Genomic DNA, 19,255 nt, shown 5'->3' on the forward strand with positions numbered 1-19,255 from the left:
GGTCACCATGACCAGTGGTGTTGGGGACGGGACATCAACAGAGTTGAACACGCCGTCCAGCTTGTCTCTACGGTCAGGCGTATCATCTTGTAGTAGCCTCTCTAGTTCTAGCCTCATGACGGTGTCGATGTAGTGGGTCTGCACGCGTCTGGAGTTGAACTCTACGCGTCCCTGAATGTTTGCGCAGCCGTCTTTAGTGCAGCATGGGAGGCATGCGTCCATCTGGCACTTGATTCCTGCCAGACTGCATTCACAAGTCTCTGGCTCACAGAAACCCTGGCAATTGCATCCAGAGTCCTCCCTGAAGACACGCAGGGAATGCAGCTGTCTCTTCTCCTCTTTGTCAATGTGCTTCACACCTGCTGCTCGCAGGAGTGCCTGTCTGTGCTTGTAGGAGTACGGCTGCAGGAAGCTGTTCCCATCCTCCAGCTCGGCGTCGGTGATGTGGACGTCAGTGTCTCCGTCTGGGACCTGGTCTGCAGTCAGTCGCTCATATTCTCTCTGGTCAATGATAACATTGGCCATCAACTGGTGTCTCAAAGCCTCAAGCTTCTCCTCTCTCCGTCTCTCTCGTAGTCTCTCTCTGCGCCAACTCCGTTGTTCCAGGGCGTGCTCTGCCATTGTGTATCTGCGGAGAGTGCTGTGCCTGTGCAACATGCCCAGACTGGCACCCCCGCGAAAGGGTACGCTAGTGAAACCCTGGCATTGTGGGAAGTAGAACACCGTCACCAGATCAAAGCGCACGTTGCTCTGCCTCCCTTCCAGCTTTGGCCTCTTCAGAATAGACTGGATGGGTTGACTGGCAGCAGGTGAAGCAGAACCATTAGTTGTAAAGTCCTGGCTTTCTGAGGAGCTGCTCTCCCCATCAGAATCCCATTCCGTGGAGGCAGGAGAAGGCAGGGACGATGATGGAGGTGAGGAGTAGAATGGATCTTCATCGTCGACCTCCTCAAACTTTCTTTTCAGAATACCTCTCATGACTCGACGGTGGCGCTTCACTCACGACGGAATCAAATATAAAGGAGAGCTGGAAAAGTAGACGTTTCGGACTGGTTGGTCCTTCCTCAGGCAAGATTCTGTTAGAGAATGATTAGTTGTGCTGGAGCCCTGGTTTTATGTGTTCCTAATGGTGGGCGTGACTCATAGTCATTCGGCCAATTAGCTTTGTTGATGGGTGTGGTTTACTTGGCCATTGTTTAATTCCGTCCAATCAGAATCAATGGGTGTGTGTTCTCTTGTTCTGGTTTCTTTCATTTGTAGTGTGGTTTTTGTAGAGGCAACATGTCTTTACTGGAGAATCAGTAATAATTATAATAGACTTCCCCCAAGTTACAGGTACAAGCTCGACTGGGGGGACCTGGGGACTTCAGTGCAATGTACCTACATATGTTGCGACCGAAGGTCGCAACATATGTAAGTGTATGTAAGTACATTGCAAGGAATGAGTGCATTCGCCATGTACTTGAAGGAAGCCTAATCCAATCACTCTTAGATTATCTCCAGTTTAAGTTTAAGAGTTTAAGTTTACCTTATTGTTGTAGGACTTTTGGTTTATTTAGCCTTATTGGGGTTAATTCACCCCATGGCTCCATTTCAACAAAGACAAATTTACATGTGTTTCTCTTTTGTTTCCTGAGCCCGGTGTCTAATGGCCCATTTGGTGTCAGTGACACCTCTATGCTTCTTGTCCCAGGCTGGTTTGGAATGTGCTAATGTGTCCCCTATTCAAAGTCTGATTTCCATTGAGTGTTGGCTTTGTCTATGTGGCTGGGGAGTTTTGGTACAAAATAAGAACAACTTGTCTAATATTTTGGCATGTTTAATGCAGCTCTAAGGTATATAATGACATAGTAAAATGTTGAAAATGAGTGGAATGCCCCTTTAAGAACTGGTTTTCCAGTTAATCTGGAGAAAAACCATTCAATGGTCGAAAACAGAGTCCACTTGAACATAACAGTCCACTTTGGTTGAACAATATTTAGTCTACTAGTCTAGTGATCCATTGAGGAGTTTCTTAAAGTCAAAGCAGGAGCCAGCATAAATATAAAATAACGTTATTGGTATAGCAAATTCCAACAAGGCATTTCAATGTGCTTTGCACACATCAGGAAACATATATAAAATCATAACTAAAACAAAAATACATAAAACATTACAGTGCAGAAGAGAAAGAAAAACTCAATCAAATGCAGTGGGAAACAGAACAGTATTTCATTGTGATGTAAAATAAATAAGAGTGCCAGCATACCTGCTGTTTTCTGGGAGTTCTTCCACATGTGGTGCATAACAACTGCTGGTTTATAATAAACCTTAAAAAGCAGTATAGTAGTTAATCCAAAAATGACTTACTCAGTATCTGGATAAATATGTACAATCTAACTATTGAATAAGTGGATATGAATTAATTGTTACTGCAGCAGAGCCATTCATCTTGAGGATTTCTCCACATTATTTCAGTAACATCAGAACCAAGGAGAACCAGCTCTGGTGAAGAAACAACTGCTCATACTGTGATTTACATCCCATTTATCTTAATTTATCTTGGAACACTTACAAACCACAGATAAAAAACAAATCTTGACTTTAAACATTTATTAAAAACAAGAAAACGGAAGTAAAACAGTTAGGCCTATTTGTTTCAAACAATATTTATAAATAGTAGACAAGCCTTCACATCTTGTCTTTTACAAGTAGCCTATATACAGCACCCCTTGTATTTTATGTGTTAGGTTGTAATGTAGGTTCAATTTGTTTCCACTTTAGTATAGAAGACAGTGGTCTGGTTTCTGTACAGGACTGGAACAGCAAATAAGTATATTGTCAAATCAAAGTCTCATATTCTATTGTGCGCTATTGGTTTCATTTCATTTCTTATCTATATTTACAGTGAAATCCCATTGTGTAATGTGTAGGCCTGTGTGCAGAAACATGTGTCCATAGTATTAATAAATGATCAGGATAAGTCAAGATAAATCAGGATATATCATTATACTTATTCAATTATATCCTATATTAATTATTTGTTTGTTCAGTAACAGAGGTTACTGTCTCCATATCCAGTCATATAAGTCATAGTGAAACTGGAAGGGATTGAATGAAAATACACTGAACAAAAACATAAGCTGATACATTTTAGCAGGGTTCTCTCTCAATATGGTGGTGATGAATGCACTTTTATTCATTGTTTTTCAAATGCTAAATAATGAACAAACCCCACATTATTTCCCCATGTTAAAATGTACACATGCTAAATGATGATGGCTGATGCTTCATTCACTATATGCATTCAAATGCAGAGATTAACGTGTTAATGGTCACTCGTTGTCTGGCATTGGACAGATCACCTGCTAATGATCACATTTTGGATGAACTGAGACCATTTCACACCTCTTTGACTCTGATGAGTTTCAGCAGAACTACAGTAATAGGTCTATCATCACATGGAACTGTTATCACTCTTTCAGCTTTCTAGTGTGCAATGTTTCAGGTGTGTTAAAATGGCTATATGTTCTTGTAACAATCATTGCTATTATTGTTTGTGGTGACAATGTTAAAGTGCAATGTTTACTTACAGTGAGTGCACAACAGGCTGCTGTTTGTTTTAAAAGGCTTTATACCCTGCTGTATATCAGTGGTTCCCAAACGTCACGCCAAGGACCCCCAAATAGACACTAATTTAATAGCCTTTACTAATACATATATAGGACATGGATGGATGGAAACATGACCGCAAAGACGTTCTATCTAGTATACAATCAATAAATGTAGAGATATAAGTTAACTGGAAAATATGAATGTTTTAAAACCTGTTCTGGGCCATATTTAAGAACGTACACAACGCATATTTCAAGGTAACACGTTTTATTTCAACCATGTTTACAACTTAAAACATATATCAATAGAACAATTATTTACAAAATGTATTGTGCTAATTTCTTCTCAGTTGGAATGCAGCCAATGATGTGAACATAACACAATGTCTAATATAACATGTCTAATATAGTATAATGTGCAAGGGAATAATACATACAATTAGAAATGCTTATTTTAAAACAAAAATACATAACACATTACAGTGCAGAAGAGAAAGAAAAACTCAATCAAATGCAGTTTGATGTGATGTCATATGCAGTACTGGTATGTACAATATAAACTTGCAAGTGCAATATTAAATACAAAATGTAAAATAAACACATGAAATGTATATAATATACTAATATAGAATCACAGTCTGTTGTGCAGGTGAGAGACAACACTTAGCAGCAGATAATATCACACATGTAAGTGTATACATAACATCATCTATTAGCAGCACTGCAACAGCAGTGTGTATAGTATATAGTCATATAGTAACAGTCAGTGATAGTGCATGTGTTCTTACAGTATAACTACTAAGAGTACTGTGATCACAAATGGTACACCCCATGGGTCACACATGATCTCAGTTTCAGTTGACTGAAGTGTCTTAGGTAGCATAGTGTCCTGTCTGGATCAGTGTTGGCCGACATCACCATATTGTGGCGTTGTCATAGTCAAACATGTACTGTACACAAAATCCAATACCAATAACTGGGATTGCATTACATTTGCAATGGTTGACCCCACAAACACCTTGAGACGGTCATAGGTGAGGCATGGTGATGAAGGGATGGTCCAACACCTGGTCAGGTGTTATCCTCCCCTCTGGATCCAGATGAAGCATTCGTTTCAACAGGTCCATGAAGACGTCACAAGATGTTTCATCAGCATCGCAACGCAGGGAGGAGAACACTTCTTCCAGTGAGCAAATCACACATGTAAGTGTATACATAACATCCTCTATTAGCAGTTCTGCCTTTAACTCCTGCACTGTACTCTACTAGTCTAGTGATCCATTGAGGAGTTTCTTAAAGTCAAAGCAGGAGCCAGCATAAATATAAAATAACGTTATTGGTATAGCAAATTCCAACAAGGCATTTCAATGTGCTTTGCACACATCAGGAAACATATATAAAATCATAACCAAAACAAAAATACATAAAACATTACAGTGCAGAAGAGAAAGAAAAACTCAATCAAATGCAGTGGGAAACAGAACAGTATTTCATTGTGATGTAAAATAAATAAGAGTGCCAGCATACCTGCTGTTTTCTGGGAGTTCTTCCACATGTGGTGCATAACAACTGCTGGTTTATAATAAACCTTAAAAAGCAGTATAGTAGTTAATCCAAAAATGACTTACTCAGTATCTGGATAAATATGTACAATCTAACTATTGAATAAGTGGATATGAATTAATTGTTACTGCAGCAGAGCCATTCATCTTGAGGATTTCTCCACATTATTTCAGTAACATCAGAACCAAGGAGAACCAGCTCTGGTGAAGAAACAACTGCTCATACTGTGATTTACATCCCATTTATCTTAATTTATCTTGGAACACTTACAAACCACAGATAAAAAACAAATCTTGACTTTAAACATTTATTAAAAACAAGAAAACGGAAGTAAAACAGTTAGGCCTATTTGTTTCAAACAATATTTATAAATAGTAGACAAGCCTTCACATCTTGTCTTTTACAAGTAGCCTATATACAGCACCCCTTGTATTTTATGTGTTAGGTTGTAATGTAGGTTCAATTTGTTTCCACTTTAGTATAGAAGACAGTGGTCTGGTTTCTGTACAGGACTGGAACAGCAAATAAGTATATTGTCAAATCAAAGTCTCATATTCTATTGTGCGCTATTGGTTTCATTTCATTTCTTATCTATATTTACAGTGAAATCCCATTGTGTAATGTGTAGGCCTGTGTGCAGAAACATGTGTCCATAGTATTAATAAATGATCAGGATAAGTCAAGATAAATCAGGATATATCATTATACTTATTCAATTATATCCTATATTAATTATTTGTTTGTTCAGTAACAGAGGTTACTGTCTCCATATACAGTCATATAAGTCATAGTGAAACTGGAAGGGATTGAATGAAAATACACTGAACAAAAACATAAGCTGATACATTTTAGCAGGGTTCTCTCTCAATATGGTGGTGATGAATGCACTTTTATTCAATGTTTTTCAAATGCTAAATAATGAACAAACCCCACATTATTTCCCCATGTTAAAATGTACACATGCTAAATGATGATGGCTGATGCTTCATTCACTATATGCATTCAAATGCAGAGATTAACGTGTTAATGGTCACTCGTTGTCTGGCATTGGACAGATCACCTGCTAATGATCACATTTTGGATGAACTGAGACCATTTCACACCTCTTTGACTCTGATGAGTTTCAGCAGAACTACAGTAATAGGTCTATCATCACATGGAACTGTTATCACTCTTTCAGCTTTCTAGTGTGCAATGTTTCAGGTGTGTTAAAATGGCTATATGTTCTTGTAACAATCATTGCTATTATTGTTTGTGGTGACAATGTTAAAGTGCAATGTTTACTTACAGTGAGTGCACAACAGGCTGCTGTTTGTTTTAAAAGGCTTTATACCCTGCTGTATATCAGTGGTTCCCAAACGTCACGCCAAGGACCCCCAAATAGACACTAATTTAATAGCCTTTACTAATACATATATAGGACATGGATGGATGGAAACATGACCGCAAGGACGTTCTATCTAGTATACAATCAATAAATGTAGAGATATAAGTTAACTGGAAAATATGAATGTTTTAAAACCTGTTCTGGGCCATATTTAAGAACGTACACAACGCATATTTCAAGGTAACACGTTTTATTTCAACCATGTTTACAACTTAAAACATATATCAATAGAACAATTATTTACAAAATGTATTGTGCTAATTTCTTCTCAGTTGGAATGCAGCCAATGATGTGAACATAACACAATGTCTAATATAACATGTCTAATATAGTATAATGTGCAAGGGAATAATACATACAATTAGAAATGCTTATTTTAAAACAAAAATACATAACACATTACAGTGCAGAAGAGAAAGAAAAACTCAATCAAATGCAGTTTGATGTGATGTCATATGCAGTACTGGTATGTACAATATAAACTTGCAAGTGCAATATTAAATACAAAATGTAAAATAAACACATGAAATGTATATAATATACTAATATAGAATCACAGTCTGTTGTGCAGGTGAGAGACAACACTTAGCAGCAGATAATATCACACATGTAAGTGTATACATAACATCATCTATTAGCAGCACTGCAACAGCAGTGTGTATAGTATATAGTCATATAGTAACAGTCAGTGATAGTGCATGTGTTCTTACAGTATAACTACTAAGAGTACTGTGATCACAAATGGTACACCCCATGGGTCACACATGATCTCAGTTTCAGTTGACTGAAGTGTCTTAGGTAGCATAGTGTCCTGTCTGGATCAGTGTTGGCCGACATCACCATATTGTGGCGTTGTCATAGTCAAACATGTACTGTACACAAAATCCAATACCAATAACTGGGAGTGCATTACATTTGCAATGGTTGACCCCACAAACACCTTGAGACGGTCATAGGTGAGGCATGGTGATGAAGGGATGGTCCAACACCTGGTCAGGTGTTATCCTCCCCTCTGGATCCAGATGAAGCATTCGTTTCAACAGGTCCATGAAGACGTCACAAGATGTTTCATCAGCATCGCAACGCAGGGAGGAGAACACTTCTTCCAGTGAGCAAATCACACATGTAAGTGTATACATAACATCCTCTATTAGCAGTTCTGCCTTTAACTCCTGCACTGTGTAATACTCCTCTGGTTCCTGGAAAACACAAAACAAATTTTTTAGTGATCTGATTGAATGACGTGCAAAGACAGCCTATTCTTGAACATTTCAGAGATGAAGTTGTTACTCCAATATTAGTTGCAGTCATACCTTAAATCTCCATGTATCGTCTTCCTGAATGAAATAGCTGCAGGTTGTTTGTCCAGCATCCAAGAGGGATTGCTCTGGCATACCAAGTGTCAAGAGGATGGATTGAACCTGTAGAAAAAACACAGGATATTTCACATATTGAGAATATTTCATTAACAGTGTTAGGCTATAACTATGGATTAAAGAGTACAGTCAGGATGCATGTAGTAATGTACAGTGCATCAGCACAATACTCACCACATCATATTCAGTCTTCCCGCCAAAGAGATCACGGAACAGCATCCCATTAACCACCATACAGCCCAGTGACCACATGTCAAGTGCCTCTGTGATCGGGAGGCCCAGGAAGAGTTCTGGTGATCTGTGGGTTGTAAAAGAAAAGGATAATGTTAGCAACTTTCAAGTTTCTTCAAGTTCTCAATTGCACTCGTTACACTTTCCATTTTAATATTTGTTTGCATTGAGCTTTCAGTGAAGCAGATAATAAGGCTCACCTATACTGAAGAGGAGGTCTGATCCTCCGTTGCTTGGTCTCAGAGACAGGAACGGCCAGACCAAAGTCAATGAGTTTGACTTTGAGGGGTTGTTGTCGTTGGTTCACCAGCATGATGTTGTCTAGTTTGATGTCTGTGTGGATCAGACCGATTCCCTTCAGGGCCTGGAGTGCAATGGCAAGCTGCAAGACAAGAATAAAGAGCATGATCAGAAATTCAGAAATTCAACTCAGTATCTTTGTATCAATATTTTTTCCATTACTTTAAAATGTAATTGTCAAAGCCATACCTGCTGTATGATGCATCTCGTCTCCATCATGGACATATGGACATGTCTCTCGTTCAAGAAATCCAGGAGATTAACATCCAGAGACTCAAACACCATGCATCTCAATCCTTTATGCACAAAGCTGTCGTAAAATCTCACTGTTCCACACGTGTCAGGGTCCAGGACTTTCATCATTTGCAACACAGCCATCTAGGAATACAAGAAAGATTTAGATTAGATAACTTAATGATAAATCAGAGCCAAATATTAAAATCTTCAAGAACAATGCTATTGCTTACCTCATGTGCTGCCAATTCATCGTGATTGTGGCGATTCTTCAATATCTTGATGGCCACTGTGTCACCGGTGAACGTGCTGATGGCTTTGGCCACCGTCCCAAAGCTTCCTTCCCCCATGAAGCTCTGGACCAGGTACTGGCCTCTGTCCAGCAGGTCCATCTCAGACACCATGTAACTCTCTGGACCGTCCGAGTGTTGGGAGGAGCTGGAGGTCACCATGACCAGTGGTGTTGGGGACGGGACATCAACAGAGTTGAACACGCCGTCCAGCTTGTCTCTACGGTCAGGCGTATCATCTTGTAGTAGCCTCTCTAGTTCTAGCCTCATGACGGTGTCGATGTAGTGGGTCTGCACGCGTCTGGAGTTGAACTCTACGCGTCCCTGAATGTTTGCACAGCCGTCTTTAGTGCAGCATGGGAGGCATGCGTCCATGTGGCACTTGATTCCTGCCAGACTGCATTCACAAGTCTCTGGCTCACAGAAACCCTGGCAATTGCATCCAGAGTCCTCCCTGAAGACACGCAGGGAATGCAGCTGTCTCTTCTCCTCTTTGTCAATGTGCTTCACACCTGCTGCTCGCAGGAGTGCCTGTCTGTGCTTGTAGGAGTACGGCTGCAGGAAGCTGTTCCCATCCTCCAGCTCGGCGTCGGTGATGTGGACGTCAGTGTCTCCGTCTGGGACCTGGTCTGCAGTCAGTCGCTCATATTCTCTCTGGTCAATGATAACATTGGCCATCAACTGGTGTCTCAAAGCCTCAAGCTTCTCCTCTCTCCGTCTCTCTCGTAGTCTCTCTCTGCGCCAACTCCGTTGTTCCAGGGCGTGCTCTGCCATTGTGTATCTGCGGAGAGTGCTGTGCCTGTGCAACATGCCCAGACTGGCACCCCCGCGAAAGGGTACGCTAGTGAAACCCTGGCATTGTGGGAAGTAGAACACCGTCACCAGATCAAAGCGCACGTTGCTCTGCCTCCCTTCCAGCTTTGGCCTCTTCAGAATAGACTGGATGGGTTGACTGGCAGCAGGTGAAGCAGAACCATTAGTTGTAAAGTCCTGGCTTTCTGAGGAGCTGCTCTCCCCATCAGAATCCCATTCCGTGGAGGCAGGAGAAGGCAGGGACGATGATGGAGGTGAGGAGTAGAATGGATCTTCATCGTCGACCTCCTCAAACTTTCTTTTCAGAATACCTCTCATGACTCGACGGTGGCGCTTCACTCACGACGGAATCAAATATAAAGGAGAGCTGGAAAAGTAGACGTTTCGGACTGGTTGGTCCTTCCTCAGGCAAGATTCTGTTAGAGAATGATTAGTTGTGCTGGAGCCCTGGTTTTATGTGTTCCTAATGGTGGGCGTGACTCATAGTCATTCGGCCAATTAGCTTTGTTGATGGGTGTGGTTTACTTGGCCATTGTTTAATTCCGTCCAATCAGAATCAATGGGTGTGTGTTCTCTTGTTCTGGTTTCTTTCATTTGTAGTGTGGTTTTTGTAGAGGCAACATGTCTTTACTGGAGAATCAGTAATAATTATAATAGACTTCCCCCAAGTTACAGGTACAAGCTCGACTGGGGGGACCTGGGGACTTCAGTGCAATGTACCTACATATGTTGCGACCGAAGGTCGCAACATATGCAAGGAATGAGTGCAAGGAATGAGTGCATTCGCCATGTACTTGAAGGAAGCCTAATCCAATCACTCTTAGATTATCTCCAGTTTAAGTTTAAGAGTTTAAGTTTACCTTATTGTTGTAGGACTTTTGGTTTATTTAGCCTTATTGGGGTTAATTCACCCCATGGCTCCATTTCAACAAAGACAAATTTACATGTGTTTCTCTTTTGTTTCCTGAGCCCGGTGTCTAATGGCCCATTTGGTGTCAGTGACACCTCTATGCTTCTTGTCCCAGGCTGGTTTGGAATGTGCTAATGTGTCCCCTATTCAAAGTCTGATTTCCATTGAGTGTTGGCTTTGTCTATGTGGCTGGGGAGTTTTGGTACAAAATCAGAACAACTTGTCTAATATTTTGGCATGTTTAATGCAGCTCTAAGGTATATAATGACATAGTAAAATGTTGAAAATGAGTGGAATGCCCCTTTAAGAACTGGTTTTCCAGTTAATCTGGAGAAAAACCATTCAATGGTCGAAAACAGAGTCCACTTGAACATAACAGTCCACTTTGGTTGAACAATATTTAGTCTACTAGTCTAGTGATCCATTGAGGAGTTTCTTAAAGTCAAAGCAGGAGCCAGCATAAATATAAAATAACGTTATTGGTATAGCAAATTCCAACAAGGCATTTCAATGTGCTTTGCACACATCAGGAAACATATATAAAATCATAACTAAAACAAAAATACATAAAACATTACAGTGCAGAAGAGAAAGAAAAACTCAATCAAATGCAGTGGGAAACAGAACAGTATTTCATTGTGATGTAAAATAAATAAGAGTGCCAGCATACCTGCTGTTTTCTGGGAGTTCTTCCACATGTGGTGCATAACAACTGCTGGTTTATAATAAACCTTAAAAAGCAGTATAGTAGTTAATCAAAAAATGACTTACTCAGTATCTGGATAAATATGTACAATCTAACTATTGAATAAGTGGATATGAATTAATTGTTACTGCAGCAGAGCCATTCATCTTGAGGATTTCTCCACATTATTTCAGTAACATCAGAACCAAGGAGAACCAGCTCTGGTGAAGAAACAACTGCTCATACTGTGATTTACATCCCATTTATCTTAATTTATCTTGGAACACTTACAAACCACAGATAAAAAACAAATCTTGACTTTAAACATTTATTAAAAACAAGAAAACGGAAGTAAAACAGTTAGGCCTATTTGTTTCAAACAATATTTATAAATAGTAGACAAGCCTTCACATCTTGTCTTTTACAAGTAGCCTATATACAGCACCCCTTGTATTTTATGTGTTAGGTTGTAATGTAGGTTCAATTTGTTTCCACTTTAGTATAGAAGACAGTGGTCTGGTTTCTGTACAGGACTGGAACAGCAAATAAGTATATTGTCAAATCAAAGTCTCATATTCTATTGTGCGCTATTGGTTTCATTTCATTTCTTATCTATATTTACAGTGAAATCCCATTGTGTAATGTGTAGGCCTGTGTGCAGAAACATGTGTCCATAGTATTAATAAATGATCAGGATAAGTCAAGATAAATCAGGATATATCATTATACTTATTCAATTATATCCTATATTAATTATTTGTTTGTTCAGTAACAGAGGTTACTGTCTCCATATCCAGTCATATAAGTCATAGTGAAACTGGAAGGGATTGAATGAAAATACACTGAACAAAAACATAAGCTGATACATTTTAGCAGGGTTCTCTCTCAATATGGTGGTGATGAATGCACTTTTATTCAATGTTTTTCAAATGCTAAATAATGAACAAACCCCACATTATTTCCCCATGTTAAAATGTACACATGCTAAATGATGATGGCTGATGCTTCATTCACTATATGCATTCAAATGCAGAGATTAACGTGTTAATGGTCACTCGTTGTCTGGCATTGGACAGATCACCTGCTAATGATCACATTTTGGATGAACTGAGACCATTTCACACCTCTTTGACTCTGATGAGTTTCAGCAGAACTACAGTAATAGGTCTATCATCACATGGAACTGTTATCACTCTTTCAGCTTTCTAGTGTGCAATGTTTCAGGTGTGTTAAAATGGCTATATGTTCTTGTAACAATCATTGCTATTATTGTTTGTGGTGACAATGTTAAAGTGCAATGTTTACTTACAGTGAGTGCACAACAGGCTGCTGTTTGTTTTAAAAGGCTTTATACCCTGCTGTATATCAGTGGTTCCCAAACGTCACGCCAAGGACCCCCAAATAGACACTAATTTAATAGCCTTTACTAATACATATATAGGACATGGATGGATGGAAACATGACCGCAAGGACGTTCTATCTAGTATACAATCAATAAATGTAGAGATATAAGTTAACTGGAAAATATGAATGTTTTAAAACCTGTTCTGGGCCATATTTAAGAACGTACACAACGCATATTTCAAGGTAACACCCTTTATTTCAACCATGTTTACAACTTAAAACATATTTCAATAGAACAATTATTTACAAAATGTATTGTGCTAATTTCTTCTCAGTTGGAATGCAGCCAATGATGTGAACATAACACAATGTCTAATATAACATGTCTAATATAGTATAATGTGCAAGGGAATAATACATACAATTAGAAATGCTTATTTTAAAACAAAAATACATAACACATTACAGTGCAGAAGAGAAAGAAAAACTCAATCAAATGCAGTTTGATGTGATGTCATATGCAGTACTGGTATGTACAATATAAACTTGCAAGTGCAATATTAAATACAAAATGTAAAATAAACACATGAAATGTATATAATATACTAATATAGAATCACAGTCTGTTGTGCAGGTGAGAGACAACACTTAGCAGCAGATAATATCACACATGTAAGTGTATACATAACATCATCTATTAGCAGCACTGCAACAGCAGTGTGTATAGTATATAGTCATATAGTAACAGTCAGTGATAGTGCATGTGTTCTTACAGTATAACTACTAAGAGTACTGTGATCACAAATGGTACACCCCATGGGTCACACATGATCTCAGTTTCAGTTGACTGAAGTGTCTTAGGTAGCATAGTGTCCTGTCTGGATCAGTGTTGGCCGACATCACCATATTGTGGCGTTGTCATAGTCAAACATGTACTGTACACAAAATCCAATACCAATAACTGGGAGTGCATTACATTTGCAATGGTTGACCCCACAAACACCTTGAGACGGTCATAGGTGAGGCATGGTGATGAAGGGATGGTCCAACACCTGGTCAGGTGTTATCCTCCCCTCTGGATCCAGATGAAGCATTCGTTTCAACAGGTCCATGAAGACGTCACAAGATGTTTCATCAGCATCGCAACGCAGGGAGGAGAACACTTCTTCCAGTGAGCAAATCACACATGTAAGTGTATACATAACATCCTCTATTAGCAGTTCTGCCTTTAACTCCTGCACTGTGTAATACTCCTCTGGTTCCTGGAAAACACAAAACAAAAATTTTAGTGATCTGATTGAATGACGTGCAAAGACAGCCTATTCTTGAACATTTCAGAGATGAAGTTGTTACTCCAATATTAGTTGCAGTCATACCTTAAATCTCCATGTATCGTCTTCCTGAATGAAATAGCTGCAGGTTGTTTGTCCAGCATCCAAGAGGGATTGCTCTGGCATACCAAGTGTCAAGAGGATGGATTGAACCTGTAGAAAAAACACAGGATATTTCACATATTGAGAATATTTCATTAACAGTGTTAGGCTATAACTATGGATTAAAGAGTACAGTCAGGATGCATGTAGTAATGTACAGTGCATCAGCACAATACTCACCACATCATATTCAGTCTTCCCGCCAAAGAGATCACGGAACAGCATCCCATTAACCACCATACAGCCCAGTGACCACATGTCAAGTGCCTCTGTGATCGGGAGGCCCAGGAAGAGTTCTGGTGATCTGTGGGTTGTAAAAGAAAAGGATAATGTTAGCAACTTTCAAGTTTCTTCAAGTTCTCAATTGCACTCGTTACACTTTCCATTTTAATATTTGTTTGCATTGAGCTTTCAGTGAAGCAGATAATAAGGCTCACCTATACTGAAGAGGAGGTCTGATCCTCCGTTGCTTGGTCTCAGAGACAGGAACGGCCAGACCAAAGTCAATGAGTTTGACTTTGAGGGGTTGTTGTCGTTGGTTCACCAGCATGATGTTGTCTAGTTTGATGTCTGTGTGGATCAGACCGATTCCCTTCAGGGCCTGGAGTGCAATGGCAAGCTGCAAGACAAGAATAAAGAGCATGATCAGAAATTCAGAAATTCAACTCAGTATCTTTGTATCAATATTTTTTCCATTACTTTAAAATGTAATTGTCAAAGCCATACCTGCTGTATGATGCATCTCGTCTCCATCATGGACATATGGACATGTCTCTCGTTCAAGAAATCCAGGAGATTAACATCCAGAGACTCAAACACCATGCATCTCAATCCTTTATGCACAAAGCTGTCGTAAAATCTCACTGTTCCACACGTGTCAGGGTCCAGGACTTTCATCATTTGCAACACAGCCATCTAGGAATACAAGAAAGATTTAGATTAGATAACTTAATGATAAATCAGAGTCAAATATTAAAATCTTCAAGAACAATGCTATTGCTTACCTCATGTGCTGCCAATTCATCGTGATTGTGGCGATTCTTCAATATCTTGATGGCCACTGTGTCACCGGTGAACGTGCTGATGGCTTTGGCCACCGTCCCAAAGCTTCCTTCCCCCATGAAGCTCTGGACCAGGTACTGGCCTCTGTCCAGCAGGTCCATCTCAGACACCATGTAACTCTCTGGACCGTCCGAGTGTTGGGAGGAGCTGGAGGTCACCATGACCAGTGGTGTTGGGGACGGGACATCAACAGAGTTGAACACGCCGTCCAGCTTGTCTCTACGGTCAGGCGTATCATCTTGTAGTAGCCTCTCTAGTTCTAGCCTCATGACGGTTTCGATGTAGTGGGTCTGCACGCGTCTGGAGTTGAACTCTACGCGTCCCTGAATGTTTGCGCAGCCGTCTTTAGTGCAGCATGGGAGGCATGCGTCCATGTGGCACTTGATTCCTGCCAGACTGCATTCACAAGTCTCTGGCTCACAGAAACCCTGGCAATTGCATCCAGAGTCCTCCCTGAAGACACGCAGGGAATGCAGCTGTCTCTTCTCCTCTTTGTCAATGTGCTTCACACCTGCTGCTCGCAGGAGTGCCTGTCTGTGCTTGTAGGAGTACGGCTGCAGGAAGCTGTTCCCATCCTCCAGCTCGGCGTCGGTGATGTGGACGTCAGTGTCTCCGTCTGGGACCTGGTCTGCAGTCAGTCGCTCATATTCTCTCTGGTCAATGATAACATTGGCCATCAACTGGTGTCTCAAAGCCTCAAGCTTCTCCTCTCTCCGTCTCTCTCGTAGTCTCTCTCTGCGCCAACTCCGTTGTTCCAGGGCGTGCTCTGCCATTGTGTATCTGCGGAGAGTGCTGTGCCTGTGCAACATGCCCAGACTGGCACCCCCGCGAAAGGGTACGCTAGTGAAACCCTGGCATTGTGGGAAGTAGAACACCGTCACCAGATCAAAGCGCACGTTGCTCTGCCTCCCTTCCAGCTTTGGCCTCTTCAGAATAGACTGGATGGGTTGACTGGCAGCAGGTGAAGCAGAACCATTAGTTGTAAAGTCCTGGCTTTCTGAGGAGCTGCTCTCCCCATCAGAATCCCATTCCGTGGAGGCAGGAGAAGGCAGGGACGATGATGGAGGTGAGGAGTAGAATGGATCTTCATCGTCGACCTCCTCAAACTTTCTTTTCAGAATACCTCTCATGACTCGACGGTGGCGCTTCACTCACGACGGAATCAAATATAAAGGAGAGCTGGAAAAGTAGACGTTTCGGACTGGTTGGTCCTTCCTCAGGCAAGATTCTGTTAGAGAATGATTAGTTGTGCTGGAGCCCTGGTTTTATGTGTTCCTAATGGTGGGCGTGACTCATAGTCATTCGGCCAATTAGCTTTGTTGATGGGTGTGGTTTACTTGGCCATTGTTTAATTCCGTCCAATCAGAATCAATGGGTGTGTGTTCTCTTGTTCTGGTTTCTTTCATTTGTAGTGTGGTTTTTGTAGAGGCAACATGTCTTTACTGGAGAATCAGTAATAATTATAATAGACTTCCCCCAAGTTACAGGTACAAGCTCGACTGGGGGGACCTGGGGACTTCAGTGCAATGTACCTACATATGTTGCGACCGAAGGTCGCAACATATGCAAGGAATGAGTGCAAGGAATGAGTGCATTCGCCATGTACTTGAAGGAAGCCTAATCCAATCACTCTTAGATTATCTCCAGTTTAAATTTAAGAGTTTAAGTTTACCTTATTGTTGTAGGACTTTTGGTTTATTTAGCCTTATTGGGGTTAATTCACCCCATGGCTCCATTTCAACAAAGACAAATTTACATGTGTTTCTCTTTTGTTTCCTGAGCCCGGTGTCTAATGGCCCATTTGGTGTCAGTGACACCTCTATGCTTCTTGTCCCAGGCGGGTTTGGAATGTGCTAATGTGTCCCCTATTCAAAGTCTGATTTCCATTGAGTGTTGGCTTTGTCTATGTGGCTGGGGAGTTTTGGTACAAAATCAGAACAACTTGTCTAATATTTTGGCATGTTTAATGCAGCTCTAAGGTATATAATGACATAGTAAAATGTTGAAAATGAGTGGAATGCCCCTTTAAGAACTGGTTTTCCAGTTAATCTGGAGAAAAACCATTCAATGGTCGAAAACAGAGTCCACTTGAACATAACAGTCCACTTTGGTTGAACAATATTTAGTCTACTAGTCTAGTGATCCATTGAGGAGTTTCTTAAAGTCAAAGCAGGAGCCAGCATAAATATAAAATAACGTTATTGGTATAGCAAATTCCAACAAGGCATTTCAATGTGCTTTGCACACATCAGGAAACATATATAAAATCATAACTAAAACAAAAATACATAAAACATTACAGTGCAGAAGAGAAAGAAAAACTCAATCAAATGCAGTGGGAAACAGAACAGTATTTCATTGTGATGTAAAATAAATAAGAGTGCCAGCATACCTGCTGTTTTCTGGGAGTTCTTCCACATGTGGTGCATAACAACTGCTGGTTTATAATAAACCTTAAAAAGCAGTATAGTAGTTAATCCAAAAATGACTTACTCAGTATCTGGATAAATATGTACAATCTAACTATTGAATAAGTGGATATGAATGAATTGTTACTGCAGCAGAGCCATTCATCTTGAGGATTTCTCCACATTATTTCAGTAACATCAGAACCAAGGAGAACCAGCTCTGGTGAAGAAACAACTGCTCATACTGTGATTTACATCCCATTTATCTTAATTTATCTTGGAACACTTACAAACCACAGATAAAAAACAAATCTTGACTTTAAACATTTATTAAAAACAAGAAAACGGAAGTAAAACAGTTAGGCCTATTTGTTTCAAACAATATTTATAAATAGTAGACAAGCCTTCACATCTTGTCTTTTACAAGTAGCCTATATACAGCACCCCTTGTATTTTATGTGTTAGGTTGTAATGTAGGTTCAATTTGTTTCCACTTTAGTATAGAAGACAGTGGTCTGGTTTCTGTACAGGACTGGAACAGCAAATAAGTATATTGTCAAATCAAAGTCTCATATTCTATTGTGCGCTATTGGTTTCATTTCATTTCTTATCTATATTTACAGTGAAATCCCATTGTGTAATGTGTAGGCCTGTGTGCAGAAACATGTGTCCATAGTATTAATAAATGATCAGGATAAGTCAAGATAAATCAGGATATATCATTATACTTATTCAATTATATCCTATATTAATTATTTGTTTGTTCAGTAACAGAGGTTACTGTCTCCATATCCAGTCATATAAGTCATAGTGAAACTGGAAGGGATTGAATGAAAATACACTGAACAAAAACATAAGCTGATACATTTTAGCAGGGTTCTCTCTCAATATGGTGGTGATGAATGCACTTTTATTCAATGTTTTTCAAATGCTAAATAATGAACAAACCCCACATTATTTCCCCATGTTAAAATGTACACATGCTAAATGATGATGGCTGATGCTTCATTCACTATATGCATTCAAATGCAGAGATTAACGTGTTAATGGTCACTCGTTGTCTGGCATTGGACAGATCACCTGCTAATGATCACATTTTGGATGAACTGAGACCATTTCACACCTCTTTGACTCTGATGAGTTTCAGCAGAACTACAGTAATAGGTCTATCATCACATGGAACTGTTATCACTCTTTCAGCTTTCTAGTGTGCAATGTTTCAGGTGTGTTAAAATGGCTATATGTTCTTGTAACAATCATTGCTATTATTGTTTGTGGTGACAATGTTAAAGTGCAATGTTTACTTACAGTGAGTGCACAACAGGCTGCTGTTTGTTTTAAAAGGCTTTATACCCTGCTGTATATCAGTGGTTCCCAAACGTCACGCCAAGGACCCCCAAATAGACACTAATTTAATAGCCTTTACTAATACATATATAGGACATGGATGGATGGAAACATGACCGCAAGGACGTTCTATCTAGTATACAATCAATAAATGTAGAGATATAAGTTAACTGGAAAATATGAATGTTTTAAAACCTGTTCTGGGCCATATTTAAGAACGTACACAACGCATATTTCAAGGTAACACGTTTTATTTCAACCATGTTTACAACTTAAAA

The 19,255-nt window shown here is 39.9% G+C and overlaps 3 protein-coding genes across 4 annotated transcripts in view; 1 reads left to right on the plus strand and 2 right to left on the minus strand.

Annotated features, from left to right (window-relative positions):
* LOC306919352 (cysteine/serine-rich nuclear protein 3-like) overlaps positions 1–978 on the minus strand; it is a gene marked incomplete at both ends in the record, with an annotated part of 142,059 nt that extends 141,081 nt beyond the window's left edge. The window contains one exon of the mRNA XM_079532146.1: positions 34–978. Within this exon, the coding sequence (XP_079388272.1) occupies positions 34–978 (945 nt within the window). The remainder of the gene's footprint in view (positions 1–33) is intronic.
* The window catches only part of LOC306919443 (uncharacterized protein), a 461,602-nt gene that overhangs the window by 253,000 nt on the left and 189,347 nt on the right, over positions 1–19,255 (plus strand). The gene's annotated exons all lie outside the window — the stretch shown is intronic.
* On the minus strand, positions 15,432–16,352 carry LOC306919353 (cysteine/serine-rich nuclear protein 3-like; the record flags this gene model as incomplete). The annotated part of the gene is made up of 1 exon (XM_079532147.1): positions 15,432–16,352. A coding segment is annotated over one exon (921 nt), but the record flags the coding sequence as incomplete, so codon positions are not given.

The sequence above is a fragment of the Electrona antarctica genome, assembly GCF_951216825.1.
Source record: "Electrona antarctica genome assembly, contig: scaffold_25, whole genome shotgun sequence".
Classification (NCBI taxonomy): domain Eukaryota; kingdom Metazoa; phylum Chordata; class Actinopteri; order Myctophiformes; family Myctophidae; genus Electrona; species Electrona antarctica.